This window comes from Oreochromis niloticus, linkage group LG5, assembly GCF_001858045.2.
Source record: "Oreochromis niloticus isolate F11D_XX linkage group LG5, O_niloticus_UMD_NMBU, whole genome shotgun sequence".
NCBI classification, from domain to species: Eukaryota; Metazoa; Chordata; class Actinopteri; order Cichliformes; family Cichlidae; genus Oreochromis; species Oreochromis niloticus.
In genome coordinates, this window is record NC_031970.2 from 30,063,398 (window position 1) to 30,083,694 (window position 20,297).

General features: G+C 40.8%; 1 protein-coding gene across 5 annotated transcripts in view; it reads left to right on the top strand.

Annotated features, from left to right (window-relative positions):
• The first annotated feature begins 2,345 nt into the window (after positions 1 to 2,345).
• LOC102077211 (inter-alpha-trypsin inhibitor heavy chain H3) overlaps positions 2,346 to 20,297 on the top strand; it is a 54,236-nt gene continuing 36,284 nt past the window's right edge. The window contains exons 1-10 of one of the 5 annotated variants that reach the window (XM_025907439.1): positions 2,688 to 2,792; positions 2,933 to 3,470; positions 3,674 to 3,703; positions 3,959 to 3,982; positions 4,760 to 4,914; positions 5,067 to 5,171; positions 5,270 to 5,432; positions 7,007 to 7,117; positions 7,236 to 7,364; positions 7,470 to 7,583. In XM_025907439.1, the coding sequence (XP_025763224.1) occupies positions 3,357 to 3,470; positions 3,674 to 3,703; positions 3,959 to 3,982; positions 4,760 to 4,914; positions 5,067 to 5,171; positions 5,270 to 5,432; positions 7,007 to 7,117; positions 7,236 to 7,364; positions 7,470 to 7,583 (945 nt within the window). In that variant the 5' untranslated portion in view covers positions 2,688 to 2,792; positions 2,933 to 3,356. Of the gene's footprint in view, positions 2,536 to 2,687; positions 2,793 to 2,932; positions 3,471 to 3,673; positions 3,704 to 3,958; positions 3,983 to 4,759; positions 4,915 to 5,066; positions 5,172 to 5,269; positions 5,433 to 7,006; positions 7,118 to 7,235; positions 7,365 to 7,469; positions 7,584 to 20,297 lie in introns of those variants that run through there. The other 4 variants (XM_025907441.1, XM_025907443.1, XM_025907440.1 and 1 more) reach the window with 4 other exon arrangements.

Consider the following 20,297-nt stretch of genomic DNA (forward strand, 5'->3'; position numbering starts at 1 on the left):
CTGCTTATAGTCTCCAGAATAGTATACAGCATACCCTGCCTTGTCTTCGAACAAAATGATTGTAGACTTGAAAGAACAGCTGCCGAGTCAGAACATACTACCACCTGCCTGATTTTTGAACACTCTACCCATTTCAATGCCACCAAAATTGCTACCATTTCAACCGTGTACACTGCCAGTCCATCCGAAGTGCGTCTGTTTATTTCAATATTTTTTGACGGAACTGCTATTCCAAACCCTGTAATTCCAGTATCTGGACTTTTAGCACCATCCGTGAACACATGAATACACTCAGGGTATTCATTCGAGCTTTGAAAATGAAATGCTGAAACAAGATCGACTCTTCCTTTCAATTTTCTCTTCAGATCCAGCAAGTACCAGTCCACAGGAGGGGTCTCCAATAACCATGGAGGAACCACAGGGAACACTACTGCAGGACAGATTTTAAGGTCATACACATGACACTCCTTAGCCCATGATCCTTCTGACTCCTTCCATACTCCCAGCATTCCAAAAGTACCTCCTTTGTGGGATGTGCGTCACCATGACCACCAAGACGAACCCATTAATTCACCGATACTTGCTTCCTCCTAAGATCTAGGGGCATTTCTCCCATCTCCACCTGTAGGGCACTGACAGGAGACATTTTAAAAGTTCTACAGCACACTCTAATCTCCGATTGCAGAACATCCAAACGTCTCAACACAGAAGGAGCTGCTGAACCATATGCCACACACCCATAATTGAAGACAGATCTCTCCTGGACGTACAACACCACAGCACTGGCCAAGAAATCACAGCAGCGTCTCTTCTTTCTCCGCAAACTAAGAAGAGCAGGAGCACCAGCCCCCATCATGTACACTTTCTACAGAGGCACCATCGAGAGCATCCTGTCGAGCTGCATCACTGTGTGGTTTGGAGCCTGCAATGCGTCCTGTCATAGAACCCTCCAACGCATAGTGAGAGCTGCAGAGAGGATCATTGGTGTCTCTCTCCCCTCCCTCCAGGACATTTACAGCACCCGTCTCACTAAAAAAGCCCTCTGCATAGCGGCTGATCCCACGCACCCAATGCAAAGCTTCTTCAAGCTGCTGCCGTCAGGGAGGAGACTGCGGAGTCTCCAGGCCAGGACCAGCAGACTGAAGGACAGCTTCATCCATCAGGCTGTCAGGAAGCTTAACTCCCTCCCGATTCTGCCCCCTCTCCCCTCTCTCCTCCACGGTCTCACTGAACTCTGTCACACACACACACACACACACACACTCTCTGACTCACTCACTGGCCTGCACCAGTTATTAGTCACCTTGTGGAGCATTGGACTGCCACTACCTCATAAGACTTTGTTGTTACACTATCTCCTACCGTACATTACCAAATCTCCATTTGCACTATTTGCCTATTTGCACTACCTTGCCTGGTTTACACTCAATGTCATTTACCGTTACCTGAATATTGTATATGGTATATTGTATAGCTTTTTTGGTATATGTAAAATTGTACTGTATTTATTCAAATTTTACTTTTTTAAATTATTTTAATTATTTTACTTGCATTTTTAATCACTCTCTTATATTTAAATGTTCATCTAGGGTTTGAGAGTAACGAAATTTCTATTCTCTGTATGTCCTGTACATATGGCAGAATTGACAAATAAAGTTGACTTTGACTTGACTTTGAGATCTAATTAATGCCTGGTAAAGTCTTTTCAAAGCAGAAGAGCTCGCTCCCCAACCCCTCCCAGCTACTCACCTCATAACATTAACAACTTTTTTGCATTTGGTTTCAATCCGGTCAACCTCTGAGGCCGTCACAGAGCAGCTGTACTCGTACTGACATTAGATTACACACAGGTGCACTCTATTTAGTCATTAGCACTCATCAGGCAATGTCTATGGGCAACTGACTGCACTCAGATCAAAGGGGGGTGAATAATTACGCACACCCCACTTTTCAGTTATTTATTTGTAAAAAATGTTTGAAATCATGTATGATTTTCGTTCCACTTCTCACGTGTACACCAATTTGTATTGGTCTTTCATGTGGAATTCCAATAAAATTGATCCATGTTTGTGGCTGTAATGTGACAAAATGTGGAAAAGTTCAAGGGGGCCGAATACTTTTGCAAGCCACTGTAGCACTTTAAAAACGCACAAGGCTGACCAAAGTGCCAAACAACAGAAATAAAGCTTAGGGATGAGTGCATCCAGAAAAACACATTTTCAGTATTCACATATGCCTGTGCAGATGTTAAGCCCCAACGCCCCCTGATACGGGGGCAAACAGCAGGAGATCAGGTAGGCTTGGGGCTTAAGAGGATAAAGGACAGTGACTCTGTCCTTTATGTACATCTGCTAAGGTGTTTTCTGTCTCTCTGTCTCAGGTGGAGGTGTACAGTGTGACAGTGGACTGCACTGTGACCTCTCGTTTTGCCCACACTGTCATGACCTCCAAGGCGTTCAACAAAGCAAACTCGTCACAGGAAATCTTTTTTGAAGTGGAGCTGCCCAAAACTGCTTTCATCACAAACTTCAGCATGTTAGTCTGTTTCCTCTCTAATCGTTCTGACAGTTTATATAGGACAGTCCTTCATTTCACTACTGTGCTCCAAAGCTGAATTTGTCACTGTCATGCAGTAAATTTATGTGCTTTACATCCCTCATGTCTGTCACCATCTTTGTGCCTCACAGGGAAATTGAGGGTCAGGTGTATGTGGGAGAGGTGAAGGAGAAAGAGAAAGCTAAGAAACAGTACGAGAAGGCTGTTTCCTCTGGACAGACAGCTGGACTCGTCAAGTGAGCCGTCCAAATGAACCACAAACACAGACTGTACAAATTAACTGGAGCTGTTAATGTGTGACAGTGTGATAGTCTTTTTGTTGTTGTTGTTGTTGTTGTGTTTTTATTTTTTTTTATTTGTTTTTATTTGTTTACAGGGCTTCTGGAAGAAAGCACTGTAGTTTTCAGTCTCTGTCAATATGGTTGGACAAACCTGCAGTCAGCTGAGACTGAAGAAGTCACTTGGATGAGTGATGAAACGTTTCTCCCACTGAAAACGTTACGTCCAGATGAACAGAATCAACTTTTTCAGATTTCTTTCTTAATCTTGAAACCACTGGTGTCGATTTTATTGTCACTTTGCTAAGTGTTTAAATAAGTATTGATTGGTTTCACTCTTCCAAACATCCACAATCTAGCAAATATTATCTTTGTGGTTCACAGCCACCTCACAGCCTCCTGGACACTGAGCTCAGGGCAGCTGGTCAATATAGGAAAATACACACATACGTGTCCCTCCCACAGGGCACTGAGAGTTTTGCTCTGCACTGAAGTCAGCCAGTGTTCAGTCAGAGTTTGGGCATGTCTGGACTGTTGGGTGTTCGCCTGCTGCTGCTGTGGGGCTGCGCCTGCCTCTGGCTGAGCAGCTCAGCCTCGGGAGCTCTGGTCATCTCCAGGCACAATGAAGCCATACAGGTAACGTCAAACATTTTTGTGATATGAAACTGAAAAAACATTGTGGTATGATTTTGACAGCGCTGACCTCAGAAAGTAGTCCTGTAATTTAATTTAAAACAAAAAAGCAAAACTTAATCACAAACTGTGTCTGAGTTTTTTGTAAGCTTTTTCTTACAACTTGCTTCATGTAATCTCTGTAATATCCTGTGTGTGTATTTCAGGAAAGAAGAGGCGCTGCCAGATCACTGCAGGTACTTTGCAAACGATTCACATTAAAAAATAATAAGGCAGCACTAAGATCTACATTTCCACCATATATTTATGTATTTATCAGTTTACCAGTAGATATGTCTTAAAAATGGTGGGATCTGTGTTATGTTGAAATTGAGCTGATATGACGCAGTACCAGAAACTGCAGTTTAACAGTGATTTAAACCTAATGAGGTGTTTTCACTAAGACAAAGAGACTATGTGTGAACTGAATCTATCGCCCTTTTTTCTTACAGAGAAGAAGTACAAATGAAGCAATGGTAAGAAAAGTATCCATTCATATTCCCGGTGATGATAATGGTGATGGGAGATCATTGATTTAATTCAGATTAACAGATCAGATTCATGGAGAGAAACCTGCTTGTTGTTCTCTATGGGATGTGTGGATAAGCTCACAGGGACCTCAAGTGATGGCTGCCAAACAAGCAGTGTGATCAAAGTGTAGTGTCCAAGCTGCTGATTAACCTGCAAAGATTTCTCCTGTCTTCTTCTTACTTTCCCCAAATGAGCAAACTCGTTATAACAGCCTCTCATTACTCTGAAAGGCTTTTTTAATTCAAACACTACACTTGATATAAACTAGAGATCATTAACGTATAAACAAATATGTGAGTTACCAAAGGTCAGTTTGGCAAAAAAAAATCCCCCCAAAACAACGCTGCACCATGAAAGGAGAAAGCAAACTCCTTTAAACAGCAGGTGGACATATTAAGCTAGTCCATCCAGATGAACAGCACACAGGTAAAATTTGTAAAATACTCTCAGCTCAATTTAGTGATGTGATACTAAGAAGGAGTGTTAAAAAAGTGTCGAGAGATTATAAATTGTACATTTATGCAACACCTGCTGCTGTTGTGAAGATCTGAGCAGAGTAACAATTGTGTTTTAAACAGAAAATAAAAGGGCAGCTCTTTTCTTATATGCTGATTCATTACACATGGCATGTGATAGTTGATTTAATTCAGATTAAAAAATCAGATTCATGCAGAGAAACTCATTTTTATCTTCTTACATTTCCTTCTGTCTCTCTGTCTCAGGTGGAGGTGTACAGTGTGACAGTGGACTGCACTGTGACCTCTCGTTTTGCCCACACTGTCATGACCTCCAAGGCGTTCAACAAAGCAAACTCGTCACAGGAAATCTTGTTTGAAGTGGAGCTGCCCAAAACTGCTTTCATCACAAACTTCAGCATGTTAGTCTGTTTCCTCTCTAATCGTTCTGACAGTTTATATAGGACAGTCCTTCATTTTACAGCTGTGCTCCAAAGCTGAATTTGTCACTATCATGCAGTCAATTCATGTGCTTTACATCCCTCATGTCTATCACCATCTTTGTGCCTCACAGGGAAATTGAGGGTCAGGTTTATGTTGGAGAGGTGAAGGAGAAAGAGAAAGCTAAGAAACAGTACGAGAAGGCTGTTTCCTCTGGACAGACTGCTGGACTCGTCAAGTGAGTCGTCCAAATGAACCACAAACACAGATGGTGTAAATTCACTGGAGCAGCTGTCAGATGTCTCTGTGCTGTTTTCTTGTTGTTGTTTTTCCCAGGGCTTCTGGAAGAAAGATGGAGAAGTTTTCAGTCTCTGTCAATATTGCAGCTGAAAGCAACGTGACCTTTGTCCTGACATATGAGGAGCTCCTTCAGAGGAAACTGGGCCGATATGAGCTTTTGACCAGAGTCAAACCCAAAACACTGGTTCAGGACTTTCAGGTGAATCCATGTTTGATTAGATTTTCTACTTAGGGTGTCCCAAAAAATGTATTCTTTGTATCTGGCTGTAGTGCTTTCAGTGGGAGAAACATTTTGTCACTCATCAAAATGTATCTTTGCACAATAACTGAAATTAGCCCACTGAATGAACAATGTGAGGCTGTGAGGTCATTCACTGATCAGTGATCAATGGTCTTTGATAAGTGGTTGCTGATCAATGGTCATGACAATTTGCATATTAATGATCAAGGAACTGACCTCACAGCCCGTTGTTCATTCAGTGGGCTACTTTCAGTACTCCCATCACCCTCTGGAACACAAACTTGGAGTAATTAGGACCCTACACCACCGGGCAGAACATGTTCCCTCTAAGCCTGAAGGGATAAAGAAGGAACACACACACGTAAAGGAAGCACTGAAAACATGTGGTTATCCTAACTGGGCGTTCATAAAGTCAGCAAAGAGGCACAGAAAAGAAGATCAGACACCAGCGAGGGAGGATAAGAAAGACAGACGCAACAACATTGTCATCCCCTATGTAGCCGGTGTATCAGAGAAACTCAGGAGAGTTTTCTCCAAGCACGACATCCCAGTGTACTTCAGACCCAGCAACACACTCAGACAGAAACTGGTTCACCCGAAAGACAAAACTCCAAAACACAGACTGAACAACGTGGTGTATGCTGTACAGTGCAGCGAGGAATGCCCAGACCTCTACATTGGAGAGACCAAACAGCCACTTCACAAGCGCATGGCACAACATAGAAGAGCCACCTCCACAGGACAAGACTCAGCAGTCCACCTGCATCTTAAGGATAAAGGTCACTCTTTCGAGGATGCCAATGTTCACATATTGGACAGAGAGGACAGATGGTTTGAAAGAGGAGTGAAAGAGGCCATCTATGTCCACTGTGAGCGACCATCTTTGAACAGAGGCGGTGGTTTACGACACCAACTGTCTGCCATCTATAATCCAGTTTTGAGTTCCCTCCCCAGACGACTTAACGCCCACTCACATCCTGGGCCATCTGACCTCAGGAATTCACATGACAAGGTGGGGCCAGGTTTCACAATGAGCTCACCCGAAACCTTGGCTGATTAGGTCCCACACCCGCTTTCACACCTTGGCGCATGTGATTAGAGGATCACCAGGGGGTCCTTTGTCCCTCCTTGGGGGGATACTCCCACTGGGTTTAAATCTGGGACTCTCGGCCATTTGACCTTAGAACTGAAGAAGCTTCTCGGATGAGAGGTGAAACGTCTTCAAGCAACTTAAAGAAGTCCAGACGCTCTTCTTTGCAAACTCCTTTGGCTACTTTCAGTTATTGTGCAAAGGTACTGTTTATAAGGTTGGACAAACATGCAGTCAGCTGAGACTGAAGAAGTGACTTGGATGAGTGACAAAATGTTTCTTGCACTGAAAACAGTACATCCAGATGAACAGAATCAACTTTTTGGGATTTCCTTACCTGGATGATTAAGCATGCATCAAGACATTTTAACCCTCTTAGGTTGATTTCCTGATTTACATTAGAAATGATCTCCTCTCTCCATGTTTGCCTTTGTGGAAACAGATTGTGACAAACATCTATGAGCCTCAGGGCATTTCTTATGTTGACGCCCATGCAACCTTCCTCTCGAATGAGCTGCTCCCTCTGGTGGAGAAAACTGTCACAGACAGAAAGGTACCTTCATACAATTGATGATCATCTATAATGAACTTTCTGATTATTGCGCTGCATTTTATTGCATGGTTGAATCTCAGTTGGGATCATAATTGTGTATGTATTATTCCCTTTTTAGGCACATATCTCCTTCTCACCAACCATGGAGCAGCAGAGGAAGTGTCCAGGTTGTGATGGAACACTTATTGATGGAGATTTTATTGTCAGCTATGATGTGAAGCGAGAGAAGAACCTTGGGGACATACAGGTCAGTGAAAGCTCCAAGTGCTGAAGAAGATCAAATTTAATCTTTTTTATTTTTTACGCTATTGTTTTAAAATTCATTACTTTTTGGAATGTGTCTCTTCTTCAGATTGTAAATGGATACTTTGTGCACTTCTTTGCTCCTGAATTACCCAAACTCCCAAAGAATGTGGTCTTTGTGATTGATATAAGTGGATCAATGAGTGGAAGAAAGATTGTGCAGGTAAGAAGTTGTTCTGACCCCTGATGTGCTTCTAATATGTCAAAGTTCACGTGGACACACGTCATTCTCTGACTCTTTGTAGACAAGAGAAGCTATGCTGGCCATTCTTCAACAAGTCCATGAAGACGACCATTTTGCCATCATCCTGTTTGATTCTGTTATTGAAACCTGGAAGGATTCACTTACCAAAGCAACAAAGGAAAACATAACTGAAGCCATGGATTACATCAGAAGAATAAATAGCAGAGGAAGTAAGAAATACAAAAAAACAAGCAAACAAAGCAAAAAAACAAACAAACAAACAACTAACAGCACAAATAACATTAATAGTTTATGCATTTTAAAAAATCAGTTGTATTTTACTTTTAGTGACCAATGTTAATGATGCAGTGTTGAAAGCTGTAAACATGCTGGTCAAAGACAGACAGATGGAGAGGCTACCAGAGAGAAGTGCAGATATGATTATATTACTGACTGATGGAATGCCAAATGAGGGTAAGTATGTAGAGTGCAAACATGCTGTAGGACAGATTATGTTTGTTCAGCATTTAACATTTAACATTACATTGCATTTAGCATTTTTATCTTTGTGTGTTGCATGCATGCATTTGTAGGAGAGAGTAACATTGGTAAGATCCAGGAGAATGTGCGTACAGCTATTGGGGGAAACATGTCTCTGTACTGTCTTGGATTTGGAAATGATGTGGATTATTCCTTCCTGGATGTGATGAGCAGACAAAACAAAGGCCTGGCCCGCAGAATCTTTGAAGCTTCAGATGCTGTTGTTCAGCTCCAGGTGCGAGTTCCTCTTCCACACTAATCTGTGTAGCTCCCTTATTTAGAAACCTTTAGATAATAACTTCTTCCACAGTGTAACCTCGTGTGCTTTATTCAAAGCACACTTTCTGCTTAATCACCTGCAAATTATAATTATAATAAATGCAGCCTGTTTGTAGCTTTAGAAGTCTGGATCACTGAGTTGGAGTCCCAGCTCCAGACCCTTGAAAATCCTGCAGCTAGCCAGAGCCCTGTAGTCCATGTGGGCTTAGCCATCGTTAACTGCCTCCCCGGGCGGTTTGTACAGAGTAGCCAATAAATCAGGTCCAGCCCTAACTGTATGCTTTAGCAAAAAGGAAAGTTTTAAGCCTAATCTTGAAAGTAGAGATAGTGTCTGTCTCCCGAATCCAAACTGGAAGCTGGTTCCACAGAAGAGGTGCCTGAAAACTGAAGGCTCTGCCTCCCATTCTACTTTTAAATACTCTAGGAACAGCAAGTAGGCCTGCAGAGCGAGAGTGAAGTGCTCTAATAGGGTGATATGGTACTACAAGGTCATTAAGATAAGATGGGGCCTGATTATTTAAGACCTTGTATGTGAGGAGCAGGATTTTGAATTCAATTCTGGATTTAACAGGAAGCCAATGAAGGGAAGCCAAAACAGGAGAAATCTGCTCTCTCTTTCTAGTCCCTGTCAGGACTCTTGCTGCAGCATTTTGGATTAGCTGAAGGCTTTTCAGCGAGTGTTTAGGACATCCTGATAATAATGAATTACAGTAGTCCAGCCTGGAAGTAATGAATGCATGAACTAGTTTTTCAGCATCACTCTGAGACAGGATATTTTTAATTTTAGAGATGTTGCGCAAATGGAAGAAAGCAGTCTTACATATTTGTTTAATATGTGCGTTGAAGGATATATCCTGGTCAAAAATGACTCCAAGGTTCCTCACAGCATTGCTGGAGGCCAAGGTAATGCCATCCAGAGTAAGAATCTGGTTAGATACCATATTTCTAAGATTTTCAGGGCCGAGTACAATAACCTCAGTTTTATCTGAATTAAGAAGCAGAAAGTTAGCGGCCATCCAGGTCTTTATGTCTTTAAGGCATTCCTGCAGTTTAACTAATTGGTGTGTGTTATCTGGCTTCATGGATAGATAGAGCTGCGTGTCATCTGCATAGCAGTGAAAATTTATGCTATGTCTTCTAATGATGCTGCCTAAGGGAAGCATGTATAATGTAAATAGAATTGGTCCTAGCACCGAACCCTGTGGAACTCCATAATTGACCTTAGTGTCTGAAGAGGACTCTCCATTTACATGTACAAATTGGAGTCTATTAGATAGATATGATACAAACCACTGCAGTGCAGTACCTGTAATACCTACAGCATGTTCTAATCGCTCTAATAGGATATTATGGTCAACAGTATCGAACGCAGCACTGAGGTCTAGCAGGACAAGCACAGAGATGAGTCCACTGTCAGAGGCCATAAGAAGATCATTTGTAACCTTCACTAAAGCTGTTTCTGTGCTGTGATGAGCTCTGAAACCTGACTGAAACTCTTCAAATAAGCCATTCCTCTGCAGATGATCTGTTAGCTGTTTGACAACTACTCTTTCAAGGATGTTTGATATGAAAGGAAGGTTGGAGATTGGCCTATAATTAGCTAAGACAGCTGGGTCTAGAGATGGCTTTTTAAGTAAAGGTTTAACTACAGCCACCTTGAAGGCCTGTGGTACATAACCGATTATTAGAGATAGGTTGATCATATTTAAGATTGAAGCATTAATTAATGGCAGGACTTCTTTGAGCAGTTTTGTAGGAATGGGGTCTAAAAGACACGTTGATGGTTTGGAGGAATTAATTATTGAAGTTAACTCAGAAAGATCAATTGGAGAAAAAGAGTCTAACTTAACATCGATGGTACTAAAGGTAGCTGTAGATAATATTACATCTGTGGGATGATTATTGGTAATTTTTTCTCTAATGATAAAAATTTTATTTGTGAAGAAGTTCATGAAGTCATTACTAGTTAATGTTAAAGGGATTGTTTGCTCAGTAGAGCTCTGACTTTTTGTCAGCCTGGCTACAGTGCTGAAGAGAAACCTGGGGTTGTTCTTATTTTCTTCAATCAGTGACGAATAGTAAGATGTTCTGGCTTTGCGGAGGGCTTTCTTATAAAGCAGCAAACTATTTCTCCAGGCTAAATGATGATCCTCTAAATTTGTGACACGCCATTTCCTCTCCAGCTTACGAGTTATCTGCTTTAGGCTACGTGTTTGAGAATTATACCACGGAGTCAGGTACTTCGGATTTGAGGCCTTAGTTTTCACAGGAGCTACAGTATCCAGAGTCGTACGTAGTGAGGAGGTAAAATTATTAACAAGATAATCGACCTCTGTTGGAGTAGCGTTCAGATAGCTGCTCTGCTCTATGTTGGTACAGGGCATTGAAGATGATAACAGTGGGTGGATTATATTCTTAAACTTAGTTACAGCACTTTCAGAAAGACATCTACTGTGATAAAGTCGACTCTCCACTGCTGTGTAATCAATTATTGTAAATGTAAATGTTATCAGGAAATGATCAGACAGCAGAGGGTTTTCAGGAAACACTGTTAAATGTTCAGTTTCTATGCCATACGTTAAAACAAGATCTAGAGTGTGGTTAAAGTGGTGGGTGGGTTCTTTTACATTTTGAGAGAAGCCAATTGAGTCTAATAACAGATTAAATGCGATGTTGAGGCTGTCATTTTTAGCATCTACATGGATGTTAAAATCACCCACAATAATTATTTTATCTGAGCTGAGCACTAAATCAGATAAAAAGTCTGAGAAATCAGAGAGAAACTCTGTGTAAGGCCCAGGTGGACGATAGATGATAACAAGTAAGACTGGTTTCTGAGTTTTACAGCTGGGGTGGACGAGGCTAAGCATCAGGCTTTCAAATGAATTAAAAGTCTGTCTTGGTCTTTGGTTGATTAATAGGCTGGTGTGAAAAATTGCTGCCACACCGCCCCCTTGGCCTGTGCTTCGAGGTTTCTGATAGTTAGAATGACTCGGGGGTGTTGATTCATTTAAACTAACATAATCATCCGGCTGCAACCAGGTTTCTGTAAGGCAGAGTAAATCGATTTGTTGATCAATTATTAAGTCATGTACTAACAGAGACTTGGAGGAGAGAGACCTAATATTTAATAATCCACATTTCACTGTTTTACTCTTTGGTTCAGATGTGGATACTGTATCGTTCTTTCTTTTTGATTTTTTATGTTTAAATTGTTTATTGCTGGTTTTTAGTTTATTTTTTGTCTTTTTGGGAGCTGACACAGTCTCTATGGAGATGGGTTTTTGGGGGGGTAGCAGGAGGAGAGAAGCTGCAGAGAGGCGTGTAAGACTGCAACTCTGCTTCCTGGTCCCAACTCTGGATAGTCATATTTTGGGGGGTTTAATAAATTTGTCCATATTTCTAGAAATGAGAGCTGCTCCATCCAAAGTGGGATGGATGCCGTCTCTCCTAACAAGACCAGGTTTCCTCCAGAAGGTTTGCCAATTATCTATGAAGCCCACATCGTTTCTGGGACACCACTCAGACAGCCAGCAATTTAAGGAGAACATGCGGCTAAACATGTCACTCCTGGTCTGATTGGGGAGGGGACCAGAGAAAACTACAGAGTCCGACATTGTTTTGGCAAAGTTACACACCGATTCAATATTGATTTTAGTGACCTCCGATTGGCGTAACCGGGTGTCATTACTGCCGACGTGAATTATGATCTTACTGTATTTACGTTTACCCTTAAATTTCAATGTCGCCTGCTCTGGACCCGGGAAGACAATTGACTATGGTTGCCGGTGTCTCTAGCTTCACATGTCTGAGAACAGAATCACCAATTACCAGAGTTGCATCCCAAATCAAATTCTATCTTCACATACATGGTGTTAAATACTCAGGTCCCACCTTCTCTTAAAGAGCATAAAAGAAGTAATGTAGCACCTCAACAGCACTTTGCTCTCTTACTTGTGGTTCCCAGGTTATTTAAAAGTAGAGTGGGAGGCAAAACCTTCATATCCCTCGCTCTCTCGCCTTCAGTTTTCAGGCTTCTCTTCTGTGGGTTCGATTTCCGGCGCCAGACAGACATTGTCATGATTTCTTAGATTTTCATTTAAAGCACTGCAGTTATGTCCTATTCCTATGAATTATATGCTGTCACTATTTCATGCTGAGTTTACAATAGAAAATTGGAACATGCAAATGTGATAAAGTGTGTGTATTTATTTCAGGGTTTCTACGACGAAGTGGCCAGCCCTCTACTTTTAGAGGTGGACATGCATTATCCTGACAATGCAGTGGATTCTCTGACCACCAGCCACTTTAGCCAGTTGTTTAATGGCACAGAGATTGTTGTGGCTGGTCATTTAATGGACAACGACCTTGACAACTTCTTGGTGGAAGTGGTTGGACAGGGGGTGAGGAAAAAAGGAAAAACAAAAGAAATGGCAGAAACATTGAGATATTGAGTAGATATAGCCTATATTTATTTGTTTTACTCTGATTTATATGGATTTTATCTTTTGTTTCCCCTGTAGCTCGAAGAAGACTTCAGAGTCCAGGGTCAGGTCAGTGCCGCAGACTGGGATGTTTTTTACCCAGACGAGGAGTACATCTTTGGAGATTTTACCGAGCGGTTGTGGGCCTACCTCACTATCCAGCAGTTACTGGAGAAGAGGTCAGTTTAAATCAGTTCAGTTCGGCTGCTAAGGCACATTGTTCTCATAAGAAATATGGTATGATATATAGTCTTTGATGACACTTGTTCTTTTACCAGGATGCTCATTTTAATGATTTGATGTTCTTTTATAGATTTCCCTGTAGTAATACATATATTTTCCTTCTGGCAGCAAGAGCGGTACACCAGATGAGAAAGCCAACACAACAGCCAAGGCCCTGGATATGTCCCTGCAGTACAGCTTTGTCACCCCTCTCACATCCATGGTTGTTACCAAGCCCGAAACCGAAGACTCAACAAGCAGCCCTCTTATTGCTGACAAGCTGACTGAAGGTACCTGGAGAAAACAGAGTTTAAAAATTTTAAATATGGGGCTGGTTTTTCTTAAAGAGACAAAAACTATATTGATTGATGAATTGGAGGTGTGTGTGTGTGTGTGTGTGTGTGTGTGTGTCACTTTGAAATGGCTGCAGTTAAGCTTTACCAGAAAAGCAAAGCATGGCTGCAGGTCATTCATAAAGAGAACTGGTGACTGAGTTTACATTTTCCACATATTATTCCTCTTTAGTGCACTGTTAAAAAAAATCCTAGAAAAACAGTAATATTCCGGCAGCTGGGGCGCCAAAATAATACCAGAAAATAACTTTCTCATAAAAATACGGTTATTTTCAGTACTGACAATACAGTTTGTTGCCCTAATTTTACATGGGATTCTGCCTTTTCCAAGTGCTTTTAAACATTAAATTAGGAACATGTTAATGTGATTAAACAATGAAATTACCTATAAACAAGGTCAATGAATGTGGCAATATGAATAATAATACTTAAATGTACAGAAATATACAGTTAACAGTTGGTTTAAATAATAATGGGTTGCATGCCCTGGGACAGGCTGACAGAAGCGAGGCTGCCATATCGCACCATCGGCCCCTCTGGCCATCACCAGTAGGCGGTAGGTGAAGAGTCTTGACCAAGGACACAACGACCGAGAGTGTCCGAGCCGGGACTCGAACCGGCAACCTTCTGATTACAAGGCGACCTGCCAACTCTTGAGCCACGATCGCCCTAAATAGCAATAATAATAATTATTATTTGATGTAAAAAAAAGTTCATGTGAATCATTTTATATATTTTTCCATAGCATTACATTTGAATTTAACAGTTCAATCTTTCAAATAACGGACAAATATTTATGAAATCATGATACATTTGTGAATGTATTTTAACAATCTAAATATGCATATGTACAGACAAATACATTTAAAAAACAAGAAAATAATGTTTTATTGCATTACAGTGATTTTACGTTAATTTACATTTGAAATGTGAAATCACAGTCTATTTATGTAAATTTAATGATATTCTAGAAGAACAGAACAAAACTGTAAAATACACAGTAAAATACTTTTATATTAGGATTTTTTTTTACAATGTGAAGTATACCAGCAGAACCTGGAGCTCCAGTTTAAAACTGTTACCTGTCTGTTTTTTCTCACAGAGCAAAGACAGCAGGCTGAAAAAACGAGTAAGTGATTTTTTTTTATTTTTACGATAAATCACAAAAAAGATTTATGGGACAAAGTCAATTTGTTGTATTCATGTTGATTTGTATTTTATTCTCCCTGTTCAAAGCATATAATTATATACCCGCACAGTCGTATCCACGGCATTACCAGCCAGCACCCACATATTTTGGTAAGTACATCATATACAGTTCAGATAGGATAGATTGTGCTCCAGGTATGATGTCTGACTTTGCTGATATTTACAGATCTGCATTAAGAGGCACAGTTAATTCGATAAAATGCTATGGCATCTTTTACAAACATAGGAGGACTTGGTGATTGCTTCACTTTAAATTTGGTGCCACTTTAAATTATTGCTAATTATTATTTCAAGTCCTACTGCACTAACTGGTCCAAAGATGTGTGGAAATGCTCTTCATTGCTCTCAGATAATGAATAATTTTGGCTTCATCTAAATTTTAGCTTTGTTGGCATGTTTTCAACAGCATGCCAGAAAGATGCCATTTCTTTGAATTTGAGGACATGTTTAGACTCTGTTTAAAAATGGATAGATGCAGATGAAACATTAAGGAGAGCAATGTTATTGACTCTGAGTAAGGAAAGGCTCACTTGTAGTCCTTTCTTAATATGCTGCTTTTGAATTCTTTTTTATTCTAATGGGGGCAGTTTACAAAATGAACCCCATGTTTTTTCAGTTAGACTTAAAATTATGACTAAGATCATAAATTTGTCAGGAAATAGATTACTGAAACCGTGTGCCATTTCCCAAAGATATTCATACATATAACTGTATTTTTGAAACCCTGACAAGCCTCCCCCTGCTGGCCATAAGAGTGACAGCAGATTTAAGACATCTCCAGATTTGCTTCTCTTTTTGGATCCAGAAACTATCTCCATCTTTAATATAGAGCCTGTGATGGACAGATTTGTTTTTCTCAAAACAGTATCAATGTTTCAAAACACTGACAACAACACTTAAGATTATGTAGCTGGAACTAAAATGAAGTAGATGGATGTGGTTCCACCCATGAGTGTGGACTTCTCATGGGTGGAACGTCATGAACGTCATGTTGCTTGTGTGTTTTTCTGCAATATGTACTTATTCCTGTCACTGTATTCTGGGGCCCCTGCAGTGGATGGAGATCCTCACTTCATGATAGAGCTACCAGACCGAGGTGATGCTTTGTGTTTCAACATCAATGACAAACCAGGAACCATTTTCAACCTGGTCAGAGACTCAAATTCAGGTCAGACCCGTGTACACAAATGTCTTAAGACTTAGGAAATGCAGTCTTAGTGTCGTCCTTGTTCTTTTTCTAATTTTATAGCTCCAAACTTGTACTGATATTTTTTCCTCAGTTTACACATGAGTTATGCAATATGTGCCAGAAAGTCCGGACATCATGTGACTGACTGGATCCCACTGTCTCCAGGTATTTTGGTGAATGGTGAGATTATTGGAGACAAGAAAACTCCCCCTGATGGGAAAATAAACACCTATTTTTGGCGTTTTGGCATTGTCCACCAGACCCTTGGGGTCAGGCTAGAGGTGAGCACTGAGGACATCTCGCTGTTCCAGGACGGCAAATGGGTCAAACTGCATTGGTCTGACGCGGCCTCCATTAAAGGATCCAAGTGAGTGATTACATTGTTAAAGTCACAGCAACCAACCCCCCCATATAAAACATCTTGTGTCAGGTAACCTCAATATGCCACATTACAGGTGAGGCAAGGTCTCACAGTGGTTTCTGTCAACAGGTCTGGTGGTAATGATCCACGGCCTTTTTCACACTTTGGCTCATGTGACTATGTGCATGATTAATCATGAGCCAACGATCACCTCCTAAGGCACAGCCCTCACTATGGTTTAAATACCTGGGACTCTCCATCTTTTGGTTTTTGAATCAAAGACGTTTCTTAGATGTGAGATGAAACGTCTCCATGAAACTTAAAGAAGTCAGGCTGCCTTCTTTTCAAGCTCTTATGATTGATTTTTATTCTTTCTCCTACAGTGTGGATCTTCTTGTGACCAAGGATCGCAGCCTAACAGTAACACTAAGAGATTCAGTTAAGTTTGTGATTTTGCTTCACAAAGTGTGGAAGAAGCACCCGTACCACCGGGACTACTTGGGTTTCTACACCCTGGACAGTCACCTCCTGTCCCCTGGTGTTCATGGCCTGCTAGGTACAACATGACACATTTCTTCTCTAAATTTGTGGTTTATCACTGATATTTTTAAGATATTTCTATGTTAATGCAATTATTAATAAATAATATTTAACAACAATATGGGACCAATAATCTCTTGTGTGAGCAAAACAAATACAGCAAAACTCAAAATATTTAGGTATAATTTAAAATTCCCAGTATTGGAAAGGGTCCAAATTCAAATATTTTTATAATTTAAATGGTTTACCATCCTCCAGGTCAGTTCTATCATGGGATTAACTATGAGGTGGCAGACTTGCATCCAGGAAAAGTCCCAGAGAAACCAGATGCCACCATGTATGTGAAAGGACAGGAGCTCAATGTAACCAGGTACACTAAAGACTTCAGTCTGGAAGTGTTTGCATGCAAAATAAATTTTAAATGTGTTGTTGCTGTGTCTGTGCTCTCGCAGTGTGAATTTTCTAAATGAAACATCTCTCTCTGTCACAGAGGCTGGCAGAGGGATTTCAGGGGCGATGTGAAGAACGGAGAAAATGTTCCGTGCTGGTTCATTCACAATAATGGGACTGGCCTCATTGACGGACATGTGACAGACTACATTGTTTCCGGCCTTTTTAAATCTGTTTAAGAAGAGGCCACACAGCCGCACCAGCTGCTGAAATCATCACAATGCAATTCGTTTAAATAAATATTCAAATCCGCAGACACTTACAGCACCAATAACCAGCAACCAACACAAGACAGCTTTCATTCATAGTTGTGGCTGCCGTCAGCAGCAGTCATGCAGTTTAAGATAATTGGTTTAAGTTGCAATAAATAAGTTAAAAATACTTAATTTTAATATATCAGATTTAATGTATACATTGTTGGGTTTAAAAATACACATTTAAATGGTTTACAGAATGTTTCCAGGGTGGAACCAATGTTCAGTCTGTTGTTTTGGGGTTGACAGTATTTTCAGTTGCACGCCACACTTGATAGAGGGCAGCATGCTTTCTTCTGTCACTCGGTGGTAGAGCTATGCAGACGCATGCAACGAAGTTTTCCAGCTGTGGAAAGAAGTGACACTGTAAGATGTGTTTTCATTAACCCCTGCAAGTTAATGCGGCCAATGAGTTCTCACGGCATCGTTGGTGGCACCTGTGTGCAATAAATGCTAGTAAAATCAAGAACGCCTTGTGTTCGTTTTTCAACTTGGAGGGAGTTACAGTGAGAATTCAGTCTGCTCGACATGAGGCGAGGAGACGAGGAGCTGTGCCTTTCATCCACTGAGTAAGAAGAAATTCATCGCACTCTAGCATCAGACAGATAAGACTGTGCATACGCCAGTAACCTAAGCAGCAAGCAGTTGAAGTTTACGTGGATGATCCTTTAAGTGATACATTTAAAACAAGTTAAATGTTAAGAAGTGGATCAATTTTGTCAACTGCTTTAAAGGAACACTGTAAGAACTGAAACTTTAAGTAATCTGGTGCTCTGCATATTTTCTTTCTAAGTTCATGGTTCTGTCCAATTAAGATTTTTTATAGGTGAAGTCATTTTACCTATTTGTGCTATTTGGATGCTAGAAGTGTTGTAGAATTAAGTGCTGCGTCGTATGTGTTGTTGGTTTTTGGAAAAAGTTCACCATATTTATACGACTCAAGATGGTATTCATTTAGATATTTTATTAAGGTTTAAGGTGTTGTAAATCTTGAAGGTATTATCCATTGTTAATGTTTTGGACAAGTTCATCTAAAGGCAAGGTTAAGCTTGTAGCTATTAATATTTCAGGCAATTGAGCTGGTCTGTTGTTAAACCGCATGTCTGTTAAAGGTATAGCTATAATTTATTTTGTGCCAAGTAATAAGTAAACATTGCAAAATGGATCAAATGAGTGAATATGAAACTAAGAATAGCGACTTACTTGAGGGTAGTAGTGCCACAAATGTACAGCAGTCACGTGAAGAGGAGCCACGAAGAGGTCAGAGATCTCGAAAGCTTACTGAAAAGGCTCAGCAACTGCATGATGATAAGTCAAGAAAACTTCAGCATCGTTTCACTACAACCTATGATAAGTGGAAAGTAACCACCAAGCAAGCTAAGAAAATGATAAAGGGAGCCCCCTCTGTTGAGGTTGTTAAGGATTTGATGTGTAAGTTAAGTTGTGCATCAGCAAATGTGAAACACACATATGAAGATTTGCGCAAATGTGCTTCCCCAGACAGTGAGATCCGTCGTAGAGTAGACACCTGTGACGCGGTATCTAAAATAATCTTGGACAATGCAACCACTTATCTTCAGAATAAAGATAACGAAGATGTTCAGACAGAGGATTTAGTCTGGCCTAAGTCTAGTTCAGTGTTTTCATCTTCAGCTTCTCAAGGCAAAGGTAAGGGCTCTCAAAGAAGTTTAAGCTCTGCAAGCAGTTCCAGCATAAAGTCACGAAAGTCAAGCCTTTTCTCCATTAAGAGACAAGAGGCCGTAGCAGAGCTGGCTGCCACACAAGCTGCACTAAAGGTCCTGCAGGAGATAGAATGTGAACAACAAGAACTTGAAAGCCTTGAAGAAGAAGATAGAAAGAGGATTGCATTACAAGAGGAAGAGAATGTGGCAAGAAAGAAAGCACTGGAAGAGAAGCGCAGACAAATAGAGCGCTTACAGACTGTTAAGAAGCTAAGTGCGGCAAAAGCACGGTTCCAAGTTTATGAACAAGATGCAAGCTCAGATGAGGAAATAACAGAGTTACTTCATAACCACGCAGCTCAGCAACATAGATCTCCAGGAGCTATAAGGAGTCCACGTGAGCATCCTGTGATACACCAAGCAGATAGTGTCACAGTCCTCGCTGAAGCAATAGCAGAGTCTATTAATGTAAGCCGTCTCCCAGCACCTGAACCGTCTGTCTTTATGGGAGATCCACTAAGATACAATGATTGGAAGATGTCATTTCAAACCCTAATAGGCAGGAAAAACATTCCAGTAAATGAAAGGGTCTATTACCTTCGTAAATATGTTGGTGGACCTGCAAAAAGGGCCATTGAAAGTTATTTCCTATTAGGAACGGATGCAGCTTACAACTCAGCATGGGATATCCTGGAAGAAAGATTTGGAAGCTCATTTGTGATAGCTAAAGCTTTCAAGGATAAGCTTGCAGCATGGCCCAAAATTGGATCCAAAGACAGTGTTGAGCTGAGGGATTTTTCAGACTTTCTTAGAGGCTGCCAGGCTGCAATGTCCCAGATTAAGAGTCTGGAAGTATTGAATGATTGTGATGAAAATCAAAAACTTCTAACAAAACTGCCAGATTGGCTGGTGGCCAGTTGGAATAGGAAGGTGATTGAGATAGAAGAAACGTGTAATGCGTTTCCTACTTTCAGTCAGTTTGTGGAATTCATCACAAAGGAAGCAAAAATAGCTTGCAATCCAGTAACCTCTCTTCATGCCCTGAAGTCCAATGATGTTGAAAAAATAAAGACAACAAAGACACAAAACATTGGTGCAAAGGTGTTTGTGAGCAAATCGGAAGAGAATGT